General features: G+C 42.0%; 2 protein-coding genes across 4 annotated transcripts in view; both read left to right on the top strand.

Moving 5' to 3' along the window:
- Positions 1-2,436, top strand: part of LOC106812165 (protein arginine N-methyltransferase 6-like) — an 8,393-nt gene extending 5,957 nt beyond the window's left edge. For both annotated transcript variants that reach the window (XM_014815974.1, XM_014815985.1), the window contains 3 exons: positions 712-878; positions 1,021-1,264; positions 2,357-2,436. In XM_014815974.1, coding sequence (XP_014671460.1) covers positions 712-878; positions 1,021-1,213 — 360 coding nt within the window. In that variant the 3' untranslated portion in view covers positions 1,214-1,264; positions 2,357-2,436. The remainder of the gene's footprint in view (positions 1-711; positions 879-1,020; positions 1,265-2,356) is intronic.
- LOC106812152 (pre-mRNA-splicing factor 18-like) overlaps positions 1,787-16,663 on the top strand; it is a 15,679-nt gene continuing 802 nt past the window's right edge. The window contains exons 1-9 of one of the 2 annotated variants that reach the window (XM_014815952.1): positions 1,787-1,863; positions 6,224-6,296; positions 11,331-11,432; positions 12,165-12,263; positions 12,998-13,108; positions 13,617-13,769; positions 14,221-14,289; positions 15,239-15,379; positions 16,381-16,452. In XM_014815952.1, coding sequence (XP_014671438.1) covers positions 1,793-1,863; positions 6,224-6,296; positions 11,331-11,432; positions 12,165-12,263; positions 12,998-13,108; positions 13,617-13,769; positions 14,221-14,289; positions 15,239-15,379; positions 16,381-16,452 — 891 coding nt within the window. In that variant the 5' untranslated portion in view covers positions 1,787-1,792. Of the gene's footprint in view, positions 1,864-2,994; positions 3,014-6,223; positions 6,297-11,330; positions 11,433-12,164; positions 12,264-12,997; positions 13,109-13,616; positions 13,770-14,220; positions 14,290-15,238; positions 15,380-16,380; positions 16,453-16,663 lie in introns of those variants that run through there. The other variant, XM_014815961.1, reaches the window with a different exon arrangement.

The following is a 16,663-nucleotide window of genomic DNA, read 5'->3' on the forward strand; positions in this document are numbered from 1 at the left end:
TGTGTGTGTGTGTGTGTGCGCGCGCGCATGTGCGTGCGCGCGTGCCTGTGTGCGTGCGCGCGGGCGTGTCCATCTGCTTGCGCGTGCTTGCAACCCCGAGTATAAATAAATTCCAACCAACACACCATCGCATTAATTCACTCTTCCCGCCATTTTATTTTCTTTCTCTCCAGGTTGTTCTCGTCATCGGCCACATTCGTCCACAGATCAGCTTCTCGCACAGTCGGCGGCAGCCCGGCAACGTGATGGGCTTCGTCGGGCTGGGCGTGGCCCTGCCGCCGCCAGCCGTACACGAGATCCGCATGGAGAGCGACATGTTCGTTATGAGGCTATCGCTAGACAACAAGATCACGCACTGCGAGCCAAAGTGTGTGAGCGCGAGAGTGTATATAGTTAATTAATTAAATCTGATTAATGAGCTTATAATTCAGTGTAACACATTCAATTTAACACAACCTAACAGACACTCGCGGTGCTAGCACACTGGCGACAAGCTCACGCACTGCGAACCAAGGTGTGCGCGCGAGAGCGTTGCCTGCAATACTAGTGTATATGTGATTAATTTATATATAATATATATTTGTGTCAGACTCACTGTGTGTACGTGTGTGCATGTGTTGCATTGCAATTTTTCTTGTTTTAGTATTCTATCTTAGAGCAGTGACAATTTACTACTTGTTTTGTAGGATCATAGCTCTCATTTTTCTGCAGAAACTCTGTGATATAGACCTCTACACCGTGACAACAGCTGACTTGAAGACTATCGAAGCAAGCTTTGAGTTTTCCTGTTTTGGTAGCACAGACATTAATGGATTTGTTGTCTGGTTCAGTGTAAGGTTTCCTGGACACATTACATTGAGCACATCACCTTATGACAGGTATATATAGCACCCATTCTCACTTCATATAGCATAATAAGAATGTTAATTAATTGCATATAATTTTATATATAACAATTTATAGCAGTGGTATTGGCACAATAATACACTGTCCATCAGCGATTGTTGGTTTCTGTTTCAGTGTCACTCATTGGTGTCAGACTGTTTTGTACTGCCAGTCTATGCCTGTAGAACAGGACAGCAAGGTGCAAGGACATCTGGAGCTGAGACAAAGCCAAGCCAATCACAGACATTTGCATATAACGCTGAAGTACCGTGCAGATGATCAGTCAGAACTTGAGCAAGTTTATTCAATGGGTGGCGATGGCTCATAGACTGAGTGCACGCTTGTGCACCTATATTTGTTTATGCTAATTTTATTCTGTGTAAGTGTGACATCTGTTTGTCTTATGTTATAAGTTATTGCATGTGGTATTCCCGTTCCATACTAGGGACCTATTGTCAGAAACAAAAGTTATCTTAAAATTAGTCTGGAAATATTTTCCCGATAGACAAACAGATTATTTAAACAGATATTTTTAGATCTTTCTGTCAACAATCGAAGAGAAAAAGTTACCGTTAAGACTAATGTTAAGACTAATTTTATTCCTGACAATGGGTCCCAGGTTACTAGCATTTAATAGATGTGTGGATTATAAATTGGGTCAAAGCCAAAAGTACCTGTGTAAATGGTAGTTATCACCAATAGATGGCGCCACTATCGAAAATGGCTACCGTTATAAAAACGTTATAAATATTAATAATAAGGACTGCAAGTTTTGTTTCCCTCTTTTATCTATTGTTAAACATACTTATGTCAGTCCAACCAGCAGAACAAGCTTTCTCTCTGCACGGTGGTAGTATACCTGGTGTTGTCAGGTTATTACATGTAGCTGGGGATGCAGGAAAATTCAATGACATTGTGCACTATCCAACGTGGGAGAATGCAGCAGGAATTGTTGTGTTTTTCCCAGGTGATGTACAGGTAATTGTAAACATAATCCGTGATCGAACTGTCTCGAAGTTAGCTGGGTTAGATGAATGGGTTGTTTATTACAGTACCAGGAAGTTAATACAATCAGAAAGGACAATCATCATTACTAGTAGTAGTAGTAGTACCAGGAGTAAGATAATATAGGATAAGATATTATCTTACTCCTGGTAGTACTACTACTAGTAGTCTAGTACTACTACTAGTAGTAGTACTACTACTACTGCTGAGAGGGTCTATGTTCCCCAGGGTACCTACTGCCAGAACGTACCCTGGGTACGGTCCGGTATACCGGAACGTACCCTGGTACTATCTAATATGCCGGACCGTACCTCGCCTACTCCACTAACGAGTCTAGGGAGTCGCCTCCCCCTCCTCCCTACCCCTACCCATATCAGAGTTACCAGGGTACGTACCGGCAGTACCCTGGGGGACATAGACCCTATGAGCACTACTACTAGTGCCTTTTCAATTTTGTTTTTTTCAGGATTACCCAGAAGTGATGACGCAACATCGTGATAACAAACGCTACCTGGAATGGAATGTGGATGCCACCACACAGCTGCTGCATCAGCGATTTCCACACCATTCCATCTTTCTCGTCAAACCAAGCAGCATGCACTTAGGCACGTTCAGCTGTTTTGGCAACTTCGTTGAGTCTGATGCTATTGGTAATCCGAAACACAGCTTCGGAACTAAATGTTTTCACCACTTGGCGGTGCTGCTGCAGAATGCAGTAAAGATGGCAGCAAGGCACAGGGAGAGTAAGGAAAACTGCAGCCTCGATCGGCGGCCACCCGTGTCATGTACTGCGACTGAGTCACAGCAGTGCACATTACCGGCAGCAGAGCCTGTCGCTGTGTCATCGACGGAGTCTGGAACTGGCACTTGCCAGGAATCATTGCCACTGACACTGGTGGGGTTCAGTAAAGGCTGTGTAGTTCTCAACCAGCTCCTGCACGAGCTGGAAGATGCGAGGCAATGCCACACCCTCGGTCACTTCCTACCAATGCTCAAAGCCATGTACTGGCTCGACGGCGGACACAACGGCGGCTCCAAAACGTGGGTGACTGAGCGCCCCTAGCTGTTGGAGGCCATCTGCAAGAGTGACATAGAGGTGCACGTGCATGTGACTCCATACCAGGTGAATGATTTGTGTCGTCCATGGATTGGCAAAGAGGAGCGTATGTTCCACACACGCCTGAGGGCGTTCGGCAAGAAAGTTAACCGGCAGTTGCATTTTGAAGATGATGGATGCAACTTGGAGAATCATTTTGGTGTGCTGCATGAATTTTAGATGTCTGTTTCACAAAAACAGGCTGATGCGACATTGTACCCAACTTGATTTCCTATTAAAATAATTCTGAGAGAGAAACTGCTTGAAAAACAAAGCTTACAGTGCATACATGAGGTCCAGGGTTCTCCCCAGGCCTTTAACTAAAAGAATGTCAAGTCCATCATAGTAGATTCATACCTTCAAAGCTAAAGATAATTGGCGGCAACCGATAAATCATTCAAAAGTGCCTTAATTTCCAGCTGTTTTTTTTTACTTTCGACAATCCCAGCACAGTCATGCTGTTCTCACATCTAGAGATCTATTTATCTCTGAACCGATAGTTTGCCTGCATATACTAGGCACCGTTTACAACACGCCCAATAGAATCCAATTAGCAGTCGTTCATGAATCGCCTGATTGCCCGACATGCCTTCTGAAATGCTAGGGAAACCCTGGGGGTGTTAACGTGAGTTATGAAGTAATGTCTCCGTTATTGATGTTGTTGATGCACATATGTTTTGCTAGACATAATTACATGCAATAATAGATGTACCCAGGATGTAGTACTAGAAACTATATAGTGATGTACTGTTGATTATTAAAGTGCTTTTTGAAAGTCTTTCTCCAAACACCTTCATGAGGTCTAAACCATAAATATATTGACCTTAAAAGGTAAAAAAACAAAAAAATTTTGTTATTATGGCCCGAAGTGTATGAATCTAATTAATGTTTAGTCATAGTGTAATAATGTCAGGAGTAAGATAATATAGGATCCTATATTATCTTACTCCTGATAATATCAGTATATGTTGACACCATTCCGACCCCTTTTTAAAAATTTATTTCACAGTCAAATAATGAATGAGTGTATATTCCACAAAGGTTCTATGTTGCAGGAACAGGCAGAAGACTAAACCTAAAACCCTGTTTTATTTATCAATTTTATTTATTTATTTATTAATTTAAAGACGGTACATTTGTAACAGATATGTCAACATATGAGCTTGCAAGCTCCTCACCGTCAAAAACCCTGTACGAAGTTTATTCACTTATAAAGGTTTACTAGAAAAATGGCTATAAAGACATTTTATAATTGTGCACACTAGAGGATTGAGAAAAAAAGAGAGAGAGAGAGTATACTAAGTAGAGAAAAATAAAATAAATCCATAGTGCTCACGAGAAATAAATACATGAGAAAATACATTGTACAGGATAAATACATTATCACGCAAACTGTCAGAGAAACTATTAAAAGTGACATTCAAAAAAGAAAATGCAAAATATAAAGGATCCTGGAGGTGTTGAGGGAGGGAGATAGGAGGACAGGGGAGGGAGGTGGGAGGAGAGGGGGAGGGAGGCGGGAGGAGAGGGGGAGGGAGGCGGGAGGAAGACAACCCCCTGTACCCCCTCCTTTATAATAATTCTGATTGTCACCGTGTCCCTGCCTCCTAAACCCTATAAATAACTACACCGTGACTGCCCCAGATCGTCTGTGAGACGGAATAGTCTAAAGCAGGCACGTAACCAGCAAAAAAATAAACTACTTACAGTAGTGACATGTCCTTAGGGCACAGAGCGAACGTAGACTCATGGCAAACGCCGTCAGCTCGTGAACCGACTACTGAGGCGTGTTCAACAGCGCGAACGCTTGCGTGCGCTTGCCTTCTGAACAACACTGCGCGGTCGAGCGCTCGCGAGCGCGCGTGATCCTGCTCGCGAGACTGTTCGCGCAGCGCGCGGGTTTTCAAGATGGCGACGGGAAATCTGGCAAATGCGAATCTAACATTTCTGACTTCAATTTCAATCTATTTCAACTTTATTTCATTTTTCATTCATTCATTCACTTCTGAATTCAATTCGTATCAATTTCGTCTGCTAATTCGTTTCACAGTACTTGTTTGAAGACCGCTGCTGTGGAAGCCGCCATGAGCCTCTGAGGCGTGTTCAACAGCGCGAACGCTCGTAGCACGAACGCAGCGCCACTTGAACGACACGCGAGCGCTCGCTTTATCCAAGATGGCGGCCCACATGGCGGCTTCCTCATCAGATTTTAATCGCAAGATTTTCATGTCTTCGAACAAGTACTGTTAAACGAATTAGCAGGCGAAATTGATACGAATTGAATTCAGAAGTGAATGAAAGAATGAAAAATAAAATGAAGTTGAAATAGATTGAAATTGAAGTCAGAAATGTTGGATTCGCATTCGCCAGATTGCCCGTCGCCATCTCAAAAACAACTCGCGCGCTGCGCGAACAGTCTCGGGAGCAGGATTGCGAGCGCTCGACCACACAGTGTCGTTCAGAAGGCAAGCGTTCGTGCTGTTGAACACGCCTCTGGTGTGCATACACGCGCAGTTCACGCGCAGAGGGGATATCATTGTCACGTCAAATATGACGTCCTCGCGCCATCTATCGGTAGAAATAATTTATATGCGCACATTGTATGTTGCATGTAACCGTAAAATGCATTATTAAAGATATTATAATACTCTAAAACGTATTTAACGTAGAGTGGATGGAAGAGGAGATGAAGATGTCATATTTGATCAAAGTCGCTGCTACATTATTGAAATACATACATCGAAGTGTAGGATGGGAATTTCACGGCCAAACCTTCACCAATCTTATCCATTAAATGTTGTTCTGGCTGGCAGCTATGGATCCGTGCGCCGACCTATGCATTCGGCGCACGGATCCATAGCTGCCAGCGCTGCATACTGTCGTAGGACGTTCCCGCGTGCGCCTTGCCGCGGAACTGCGCGCAAGATCTGCGCTCAGCGCTTCGGATGAACACCTCCTTTCGGCAACGCTTCTCTAGTATCCCGTCTCATCTGGATCCGTCCCTGCGTTTAACTATTATAATACATTTAATATTGCGTTTTACGGTTACACAACATACAATGTGCGCATGTGAATTATTTCTCCCGATAGATGGCGTGAAGATGTCTGATCAAAGTCGCTGCTACATTATTGAACGTATGAAACCTTTTTATATTAACACAAGGTGGCGCAACAACCGCGAAATGCTCCGTACGTGTTGCCAGTTGCGTAGATGCTGTACATAAGTTTGCTTTGTAGGTCTATCGCAATGGATTTTTTAAAATCTGAAATACAGAAGAAACGAAAGCAGCTCGAGGAGAAAAATATCGTCGTAAGTAGCTTATTTCTGCTGCTTGAGTGTGTATACGTACTACTACCAGGCCGATCGAAGAGCCCTACCAGGCTCTACGACTGACGTAGTGTCTAGTGACGAGCCCGTTGTATTGTCTATTGACACTGACACTGACAGTTTCACGTCCTCGCCACGCACTACTACTAATAGCACTAGTACTACTACTACAGTACAGTACTAGTACTACTACTACTACTAGTATTAATAAATAGTAATAGTAATACTAATAGTGGCTCAGGGATAGAGAAGATGTACAGTCCTATCTTATCAACTAACATCATCCTATCCAATCACCGTACTGGCACTGGACATCATCTCTATCCTTGAACCCTAATAGTAATGCCTACTATCTCTATTACTATTAGTATTACTATTAGTTACATTTAATTATTGATGTATTGTCTTGTCTGGTACTGTACTAATGTCTCCCAGGGCCAGGGTACTGCCGGAATGTGGTACCCTGGGTACGGTCCGGTATACCGGAACATACCCTGGTAACTATTTGATATGGTTAGGGTTATGGAGTAGGCGTAGCTGTTGTGCCCAAACTTGGAATCTTGCACAAACTTGGAATTTCAGCGCATCCGCAGTTTGGGCAACCAATCTTGAGATTGGGCAAACAGAGGTAAACAGGGCTTGCACACACATATGATTATTAGGATTTCAAATGTTATATCATATAACTATAAGGTCGTATACCTTCTTTCCTCAATGTGTTTGGCACCTTTGTATAAATATTAAATCAAATAAATGATTATAATATTAATAATTAATTGGATAAATATGAGAAATACCTTACTAGTTTGCACCACGCACACCACACACTCGCTATGAGCGGTTGTTGAATCACCGGCTGTTTTCAGTTTGCCCAATCTTGAGATTGGTCAGCCAAACTAGGGAATCCGCAGTTTGGGCAGCGCAATCGCTGCACAATCTCGAGATTGGGCAGATTCCAAGTTTGGGTACGACATAGCCGACTCCCTAGACTCGTTAGTGGAGTTGGCGAGGTACGGTCCGGCATATTAGATTGTACCAGGGTACGTTCTGGCAGTACCCTAGGGGACATAGAACTTCTCAGCATCAGCGTCAATATGGATCGCTTTGACAATTGATGTTCTAAATTTTTTTCACGTTTTCTTTACCGCTTAATTCAGTTTTTAAATGAAGCCACATCAGGAGCAGTCTTGGTAGTAGGTGGTAGGGCATTCCATGTTGGTATTGTCCGAGGATAAAGCGAGTATCTATATATAACAGTCTTTGTTGGGACAGATGACATTGTAATTCAGTTCATGTGCTTGACGAGTAGTGGGTCTGGCTGAAGCATTGCTTGCCAGGTGGTGACTGATGTTGGATGGAGAATGTTTGTGATATAGTTATGAGACATGCCTTTTCCCTTCTGTCTTGAAGTGTATCCCAACTAGTTGAGATCACGAAGCATATCAGTAACACTGCTGGTGCGTCTGTGGTCATTTTTCACAAACCTAACAGCGCTCCGCTGGACCTTTTCTAAATTTTCCTGATTAATTTTCTGGTATGGGTCCCAGATTGGGCTGCAATATTCCAGCCTTGGCCTCACAAGGGTTTTATAAGAAATTTCTTTGGTGTGAGCGGAACAGTTTCAAAGGTTCCTTCTCAGCAATCCCAAAATACTGTTTGATTTGTTAACGTTTTGATTTATGTGGTTAGCCCATGATAAATTGCTGGATATCTCAATCCCCAAGTAAGGATGGTGATTCACAGATTTGAGAGTAGAACTTCCCATGTGATAGTGGTGTGGGGTGAAACTTTTCTGATGGATCACGTGCATGATGAAACACTTGGAAGTATTAAAATTCATCTGCCAAGTTTCCTCCCATTTACAGCGAGAGTTGATGTCTTCCTGTAATGTATCACAGTCCTCAGGGGAGTTGATAGTTTTGTACAAAATCAAATCATCTGCAAAAAGTTTCACTTCAGATGTAACCCACTCTGGGAGATTGTTTATGTATGCTAAAAACAACAGGGGACCAAGAACAGTCCCCTGGGGAACTCCAGAAATTACTGCTGAGCTAGGGGATGCCTGGCCGTCAATGACGACACTTTGCTGGCGTTCTGTCAGGTGTGATGTAATGTATCTAAACCTCTTTTGCCCCCCCCCCACGCTAGCTTAGTACTTAGTAGTAGCTATGGTACAGTTGACCTCGCTTAATTCGTTATCACGTTATTCGTAGAATGCGAATGAACTAAACGTGGTCCCAATATAATTTCTCTTCTTTATTCCCTTTAATTTCCGTTGTATAATTCGTATTCTGTAATTCGTAATTCGTACAAAACCACTAGTCCAATTAACATTATTCAATTCAAAATGACACTCGTAATTCGTAGGTGATGTTTGTTTATGCAAGCAACATTTTATCTGAACCGACGATCGCCTGTAGATCGCAACTGAGTTTACATGAGTTGTTGCTGTGTGCACTGATTGTTTCATTTGCATTGTTTGCTTGGACTCATTGTTTTTTTTTCAGCTCACGTGGAAACAGTTGCATCGCGTCGCATAAGTAGTTCATGTAGATATAAAGCCTGGCGAAATGTCAGCTTGACACCCCCCAAGTCGTCGAAATACCGGCTTTGTAATTCGTCAAAATGTCGATATACGCGCATAAGTCGTCATTTGGGCGACTTAAGAGGTGGACACACTAGGCGATTTTTCATGTGGTTGAGCCGGCCGGCTGAAATCGCCTAGTGTGTCCAGTGAGTCGCGGTAGATTTTCGAGTCGGCCGGCTGAGTCGCCCGAATCAAACATGTTTGATAATTATTGCGCGACTATATACAATGCACACCCGAACAATGCAGTACTATACAATGCTCTACTACGCGCGCCCGAATGTACAATTCATCAGCCAATCAAACGGTGCCATTTTCAGTCATGTGACTATCATCATCATTCAGCCGGGCGGCTCAATCGCATGAAAAATCGGTTAGTGTGTCCACAGCTAGTCGCCCGACTCAGCCGCCCGACTCTCAGCCGGGCAGCTCAATCGCATGAAAAATCGACTAGTGTGTCCACAGCTTTACATATAGATCTTTTTATTACAATGTTAAACTTTCATTCATAAATCATTGTTTACACAAATTGTCTGTCTATTTCGTGGTTTCTACGGATTAAATAGAATTCGTAGAAAATGCGAATTAAGTCTAATTCGTTGATTATGTAATTTGTAGAAAATGCCATGATCCTGTATGATACGAATTAAGCGAGGTTGACTTTACATATCTAATATTAAATAAAGGTATTTTTAACTTAGCTCTTGACCCCGGGGGGTGGGGCACTCCCATCACTCCGACCCCCGTACTGGGGACGTGCTGCTGGACAGGGTCTATTTTCCGAACATCATTATTGGCACAGGGTTATCTAGATACCCAGCAAGCAAGCTGATATTGGTCCAATATTGGCAAAACAATATTGGGCCAATATCACCAGGCCGATATTGGACCAATATAGGCAAGCCAATATTGCAACAGGGTATACTTTTCAGTACAGTATATTGGGACAGGGTGTATTTTAGGGCGCAAAGTTTGCGACAGGGTCAGGTGTTCAAGGTCCCCGAGGCACCCTTCTACCCAGTGCCGAGGCGAGTGCCCTCCCGGGGGTGGGGGGGGCTCTTAATAACACCATTGTCACCAATAACACGCCAGATAGAGTAGGATATATATGTCCTAAAAATTGTTTATAGTCCAGTGCCATTCTAGGGTTACTATATCTGTACATATGTATGTATGTGTGGCATCGTGGGAACCTACCTAGTGCATTCGGACGGACTTGCGGCCACGGTTTTTGCGCGCAGCGCACAGCTCGCGGCGAAGCCCCGCCCCAACAGCGAATACGCCGCCCCCTTTTTGTCCACTTAGACAAATACCTTAGACAGGGGTATGAAAACGAACTCCGCGAAAACTGGGCGCAATCCAACCGACATTTCGCGATGGACGGCTTGAGGCCATCTCCAAACGGCCTCTATACTTTTTTTGGGGTGGCGCGCCTCATGGCTAAGACGTAGTGGCTCCTACAAGAAATTCCAAGAAATGCTGTCAATCAGCGATGATGCGCTCGCTCATTGGCCGCTACGCGATGACGTGCGCTACTGCCGAGTATAGCGTTATGTCTATCACAGAGCTTTTAACGAAGTGTCATACGGCGCTCCATGTGGGGGGGCGCGGTCTAGATGCTATCTCCAAAAGCGGCGCCACCGTGGCGCGCCTGGCTGCGTACGTACCACGTTTCGACCAACCTCCTGACCCCGCGCTGCCCGTGGCGACGGCACGTCGTGCGAGCACCTGCGCCGGCGTGGCTGGCGTGGCAAACCAGCAGCAGCACCAAATACTGGTCCCTGCTAGTGCTAGCTGCTGCAGCGCGGCTCTGGAGCAGCAAAGCAGCAGAAGCAGGAAATGCCCTCCCCCCAAGGCCGCCGTAGTCAAGCCTGTGTACATCTGACGAAAACTGCGCGATGTTACGCTTCCCGCTATACGGATTCGCGCGCCCGCCCACCTTCGGCGTGCGAATTCGTATAGCGGGCAGCGCGAGATGCTACATACAACACCCCGCGGTCGCGTGCGTCCCAGTCCCGCGGAAGTGCGCGGCTTAACCGCTCTCGGCGGTCGGGGAATAACGCATCTTTTGCGCAACGCCATCTTGTACTCGGTCTCTCTGGATGCAAGAGGATATTGCCTTGTCCTGGCGATAGGCGACACGCGAAACTCCACTAGCCAGCAAGGAGTCACACTACAAACTCTATGTTCTACAGTACAGACCAAGCTGTGCTAGATTAGTCACTTACAAATAATATCAGACAAGGAGTGATGTAAATGTCATTCAAATGCTCGAAAACTCATGATATAGCAATTGGCGTTGACTGGCGGAATCTATAGTCTTGAGACAATGGCAGAATTCACACTACTAATTAATGCTACTGCTATTGTCTGGCAATAAATAATCGATATGAATTGTGTCATTTACACCCGTGTCATTGCTATTTCAGTGTCCAGGTAAGAAGTATTTTAAGCGTGGTGATCTTATTGCACAGCAGACTGAAGCTTACTGGGAAAAGCATCATGGAAAGACTGAGCAAGAAGAGCAGACAGTAAGTGACATAGAGTTGTGCGTATAGAATGAGGGCGCTATGGGTGTGTGACTATGAATAGTTTTTTTTCACATCCCTTAGTGAACTAGCATAATAACACGCGAGTATATCAGATGTGTATGTTCTTGTAATCCTTTCGTTACACCAGAGTGTATGTATAATATTATATATTATTTTTGATATAAAGCAGAGATTTACATGGTTTTGTGTTCAGCAAACGAATCGTAGTTTCACCAAAGCCAATACACCAAAACAGAACAACGCAAATGCAGACTTTCACGTAACAGTCTCCTGCCAAACTCTTTCACTCTTGACTCTGACCCCCTCTCAAAATCCAAACAACGTTGATATAGCTCCATTATTCTCCTACATATCGCCCCCCCCCCCACCTGTCCACTTAAACCAGAGCTCCTCTTCTGAATTTACAATTCACAATGTAACAATAAATGCTCGAATGGTCCGATTATGAGCCTACGCTGTGAACATGAATACGTATTTAAATAAACAAGTCCCAGAACACCCCTAACATCTACGCTTTTAATCACAATGAAAACTAGTTCCCAGAAACTAGCATAGCTCCTAAAACTCCGTCTGCAAAATACGTGAGCACTGCATTCTTTTACTTATCCTATGCTAACATGATATATCTCATCTTCATTAAAATAACTGAAATGGCACATCTCGGTATTTTCCTATATAGAAATGTTGCAATTACGTGGCATTTTAATTTAGCAGGTGGCTAGGGACACAAATGAAGAAGCCATGGTTCCTGTAGTATCAGCAACTGATTTTGTTAAAGATCCGCAAAAGCCAATGCTGTCACGTAAAGAGGTAAGACTACATTCCCACGTGCTGCATGAATGATGCACAATATGTAAAGTTGCATTAGTATCCATTTGCTAAACTGTTATAGAAGCATCATATATAAGATGTGGGGCAATTGCTGAGCCAGTTTTTAAAAAGTGTGTTTTATATGCTGTAATTGTGGTAGTTCATGTTCAGAGTAGTTGAATATTCAACATTACAATATCATTGAGTAATTACATGCATTATGGATATATACAATGTAACATTATTTCAAGGTTTGTAGCTTTAAACTTAGTAACACGTAAGGCTAAGGTCGAGTCAGAGTTGTATATATTACTACACTAGGCTGTCGAAATGGTACAACAGGGGTTAACAGAGTATGTACTGCACAATTAAGGCTATTTCAGAAGCCATTGAACGAAAGTAGTTTCTGCCAAGGATGACAGTTAATTACAATTTTCAAAAATTATGAAATAGCATTATTGCAGTAACACCCCTTAGTGTACTTGGAAGTTTTTTCTCTAGGTATATTTATGCTAGCACCTATAGTCAATGTTCTTGATACGTGATTTCTATGCTATTAAAAGCAATGTTCTAAATGCATCTGATCCTAAATGATCCTTACACAAGCGTGGCAAAATTGATTCAATGATTCTGAAAATGGGATGGTCAACAAATGTGGTGCCACCCAAGCGAAGCTTCCACAAGGTGCATAAAACATGGTGATGTAATTGGTTTAGAGATGTTATTAATCTTAGGTCATAAGGCGACTAAGAGAACGAGGGGAACCCATACTACTCTTTGGAGAGACAGAGTGCGATACCTTCCAACGACTTCGCAAGCTTGAAATTCTTGAACCAGAAAAAGTGGTATGTGTTTATACGATGACAATTTAATTTTAAGGTGACTAGTTTTCTTTGCCATGGGTGTGATATTTGACTGTAACTTTACTGGTAGTAGGACACCCATTCTATCTTATACTACCATGTACCTTTGCATGCATTTGATTCAAATATTAAAAAAGGCTTAAGATTAATATAACTGTTATGACAAGCTACCCTGCCAGTGAATCGCATGACTATGCATTTTACATCAGATATCTCTGTAGCCTGGAATGGATAGACGCCCATATGTTTAAAACTATATGTTTATATAGCTTTCCACAATTTACTAATTTATCTATTGATGGTATTATGTTTGAAATATCTGTGCGTGTATAAGCAAACATCCCCAAAATTTACAGCATTGTGTTATTAATGCGTACTAATGTAAAAAACAACAACATATTTCTGTAGAAATAAGCTCGATTTTTCAACGTATTCGTTATTTAGTTACTATGGGGATCATATTTAAATTTCCGTGTTGCATTGGATACAGGGAATGAGGAATGATTTCAAAACAGCGATGGACAAAATGGACCAGGAGTATTTCAATGAAGTTGCTAAGGCAGAAATTGGCAGCACGTCATCTGAGCCATCAGCAACCCATGTCAGCATAAAGGATGATGGTACAACTCTTCAGGAAATACTTGTAAGGACCAGGCTATTCTTCTGCTGGATTTATTATGTATAGTCTGCTGTCAAAACTTATGTCTAGACTTGTGCTTTTTATGTTAGCTTATCAGGAGGAGAATCTAATTTAGGGTATACTGTAGTATTAATAAGTCAACTACAACATCTAAAAAAAAAAAAAAATCATGAACGTTTGTATAGTATAAGTAATCTCATGGTCTGATATATACATACATACATACATACATACATACATACATACATACATACATACATACATACATACATACATACATACATACATACATACATACATACATACATACATACATACATACATACATACATACATACATACATGTAGATTTCTTTCCTCTAAGTCTATATAATGAGGTTGTAATGAAAAAATACAGTTTGTTTTAAATTGAATAATAATAATAACTCCAGCTCTTACTTGTTTCTCATTCTAGGAGTTTGCAAAGGATCTAGGCACTGGAGACAATGATCTGGATTGTGACACTGTGCTAAAGTTTGGAAAGGTAAACAGATGACAGGCTGTTGCAGGGGTCGAAATAAGCGATGGTCTGATGGTCCGATGGTCCGGGCCCATCAAATAATCAGGAGGACCATCAGATTTTCAAAGTCAATGGTTCGATGGACCATTGATTATTTTGGTCCCATTTTACGGTAATTTTCTTTGAAGTTTCCACGTTCCAATATACTGTTAAAGGGATTACGTCACGAATTTTCTATGGTAAAATTTGTATAAACAAAATTCCCATTTGTTTACATTAAAAGTAAGAACTAACGGGACTAAACAAATCGCCAAATTCTTACCTGATAAGATTGTTTCTCAACTAGTTAAAAATCCAAAAAACCTGAACGATTTGAATTAATGTTGTCTAACATTAATTGCTTGCTATGGGCTATGTATGGGTCACGAGTGTATGTTCACATCGAACAATATAGTAAAATAGGAAGTATAATGCAGCAATTTAACCATAAAATGTAAACAGAATTACTTATATTTTGTGAAAAAGTGGAAATATTTTTTTCATTTTTTATTATTTACGGTGACGTAATCACTTTAAAGTGAATAAACAATTACTGTATCGTTTGATACATTTATTGTAATGTAGGTGAATAATTAAACCATTTTATCACGATGTAAAATTTCTTTCTTATGCTTGCACGCCGCATTACTTTTAGAGAACAATTTTTAAATTTAGGAGAACCATCTAAAATTTAGGAGGACCATCTAAATTTCAAACTAGATGGACCTGTGGACCATCTCATTTTTTCTCCTTATTTCTACCCCTGCTGTTTTATCTGCTATTACCTTTCCTATGCAGAGACTCGTGTTTATAATGTGTTATACATTTGGTTAGTGAAAATATATAAATTAGCTATGACTTTTCTTTGTCTCTTTCATAATCTCTCATTGAATAGCTTTTAAAAAAATAAAATAATTGCTTAAATGCATTTCAGTTTATGCTGAAAGTCTGGGGTGAAGCGATTAACAACCAACCAGAAGAGGTGAAGAGGTCTATGAAAGTGAAGCTGGAAAGAACACTTTATCACCAGACCGTCTCCTATCTGAAGCCTCTATTCCGGAAGCTAAAAACACGGGTGTGTATAATCACCCACCTTGTGCACCCACCTTGGCCTTTGTCTTGATGATGTGATCCTTGTAAGTTAGAGAGCGGTCTAAAGTAACATCTAGGTAAACTGGGCTATAAGTATGTGTCAGCCATTTCTCATATCATTTGACTTTCAGTTGGTGATTTGCATCCTTGTTCTTTAGATGGAAGGCACTTATTTGTGTTTTGCCGGGATTGGCTCGTAGATGGTTTGCAGTGTAGTAAGTGGTTAGGCCTGCGAGAGCATCGGTGAGGGACTGTTCGACTTCATTGAAAGGACTGTTTCTGTGAAGCAATGCAGAGGTCATCTACATACAGGAAACTCCTGGTGTTTGGGTGTACTGGCTGGTCATTTGTGTATAGATTAAAGAGCAGAGGGGCCAGGACGCTTCCTTGTGGAAGGCCATTTTTTTGTCTACGCCATCTGCTGCAGTTACCATTAAGGTCCACGAAAAACCGCGTGTTTGCCAACAGTTTCTTGATCAATTCTGTCAGCTTCACGTCCTAATTTCTAGCTGGTATCGTTTTTTGGTAAGAATTCTATAATTGACTGTGTCGTAAGCTGAGGAGAGGTCAGCGAAAGCAGCTCCAGTAATCAGCCCTTTCTCGTATCCGTCTTCGATGAACTGTGTAAGGTTGAGGAGTTGGCTAGTACAGGATTTTCCTGGTCTAAAACCTGCCTGCTCTGGGATGAGGTGTTCATCCACGAAAGGGGTAAAACGGCTGAGAATGAGTCTTTCAAAGAGCTTGTATGTATGGCAGAGCAATGTGATGGGCCTATAGCTAGCTGGACTAGCTGAGTCTTTACCAGGCTTTAGTATTGCAACCACTCTGTCTTTCCTCCACACTTCGGGCTGTTGTTAGTGAAGAGGCAGCTGTTAAACATATCAAGCAGCCATTGAAGAGCAGCGGGACCGAGATGCTTGATCTGCTCACACAAAATATCATCAAGTATCTTCATGTAATGATGTACGTTTTACTGTTTTACAGAGCATACCTACAGACTTGATGGAGAGTTTGGTTCTCATAATTAAATTTCTGTTGGCTAGAGAATATGTACAGGTAATTTTTTTTATCTCTAACAATTTTTGCACATGTTAAAAATAAATATATGTGTATATAATATAAATACATGTGTGTGTGCTTATGTTCGTGCATGCGTGTGAGTATGGAGAGAGATTGAAAGAGGGTGAGAGCGAGAGAGAGAGAAAGGGAGAGAGAGAGAGAGAGAGAGAGAGAGAGAGAGAGAGAGAGAGAGAGAGAGAGAGAGAGA

Source organism: Priapulus caudatus, unplaced genomic scaffold, assembly GCF_000485595.1.
Source record: "Priapulus caudatus unplaced genomic scaffold, Priapulus_caudatus-5.0.1 Scaffold20, whole genome shotgun sequence".
NCBI lineage: Eukaryota > Metazoa > Priapulida > Priapulimorpha > Priapulimorphida > Priapulidae > Priapulus > Priapulus caudatus.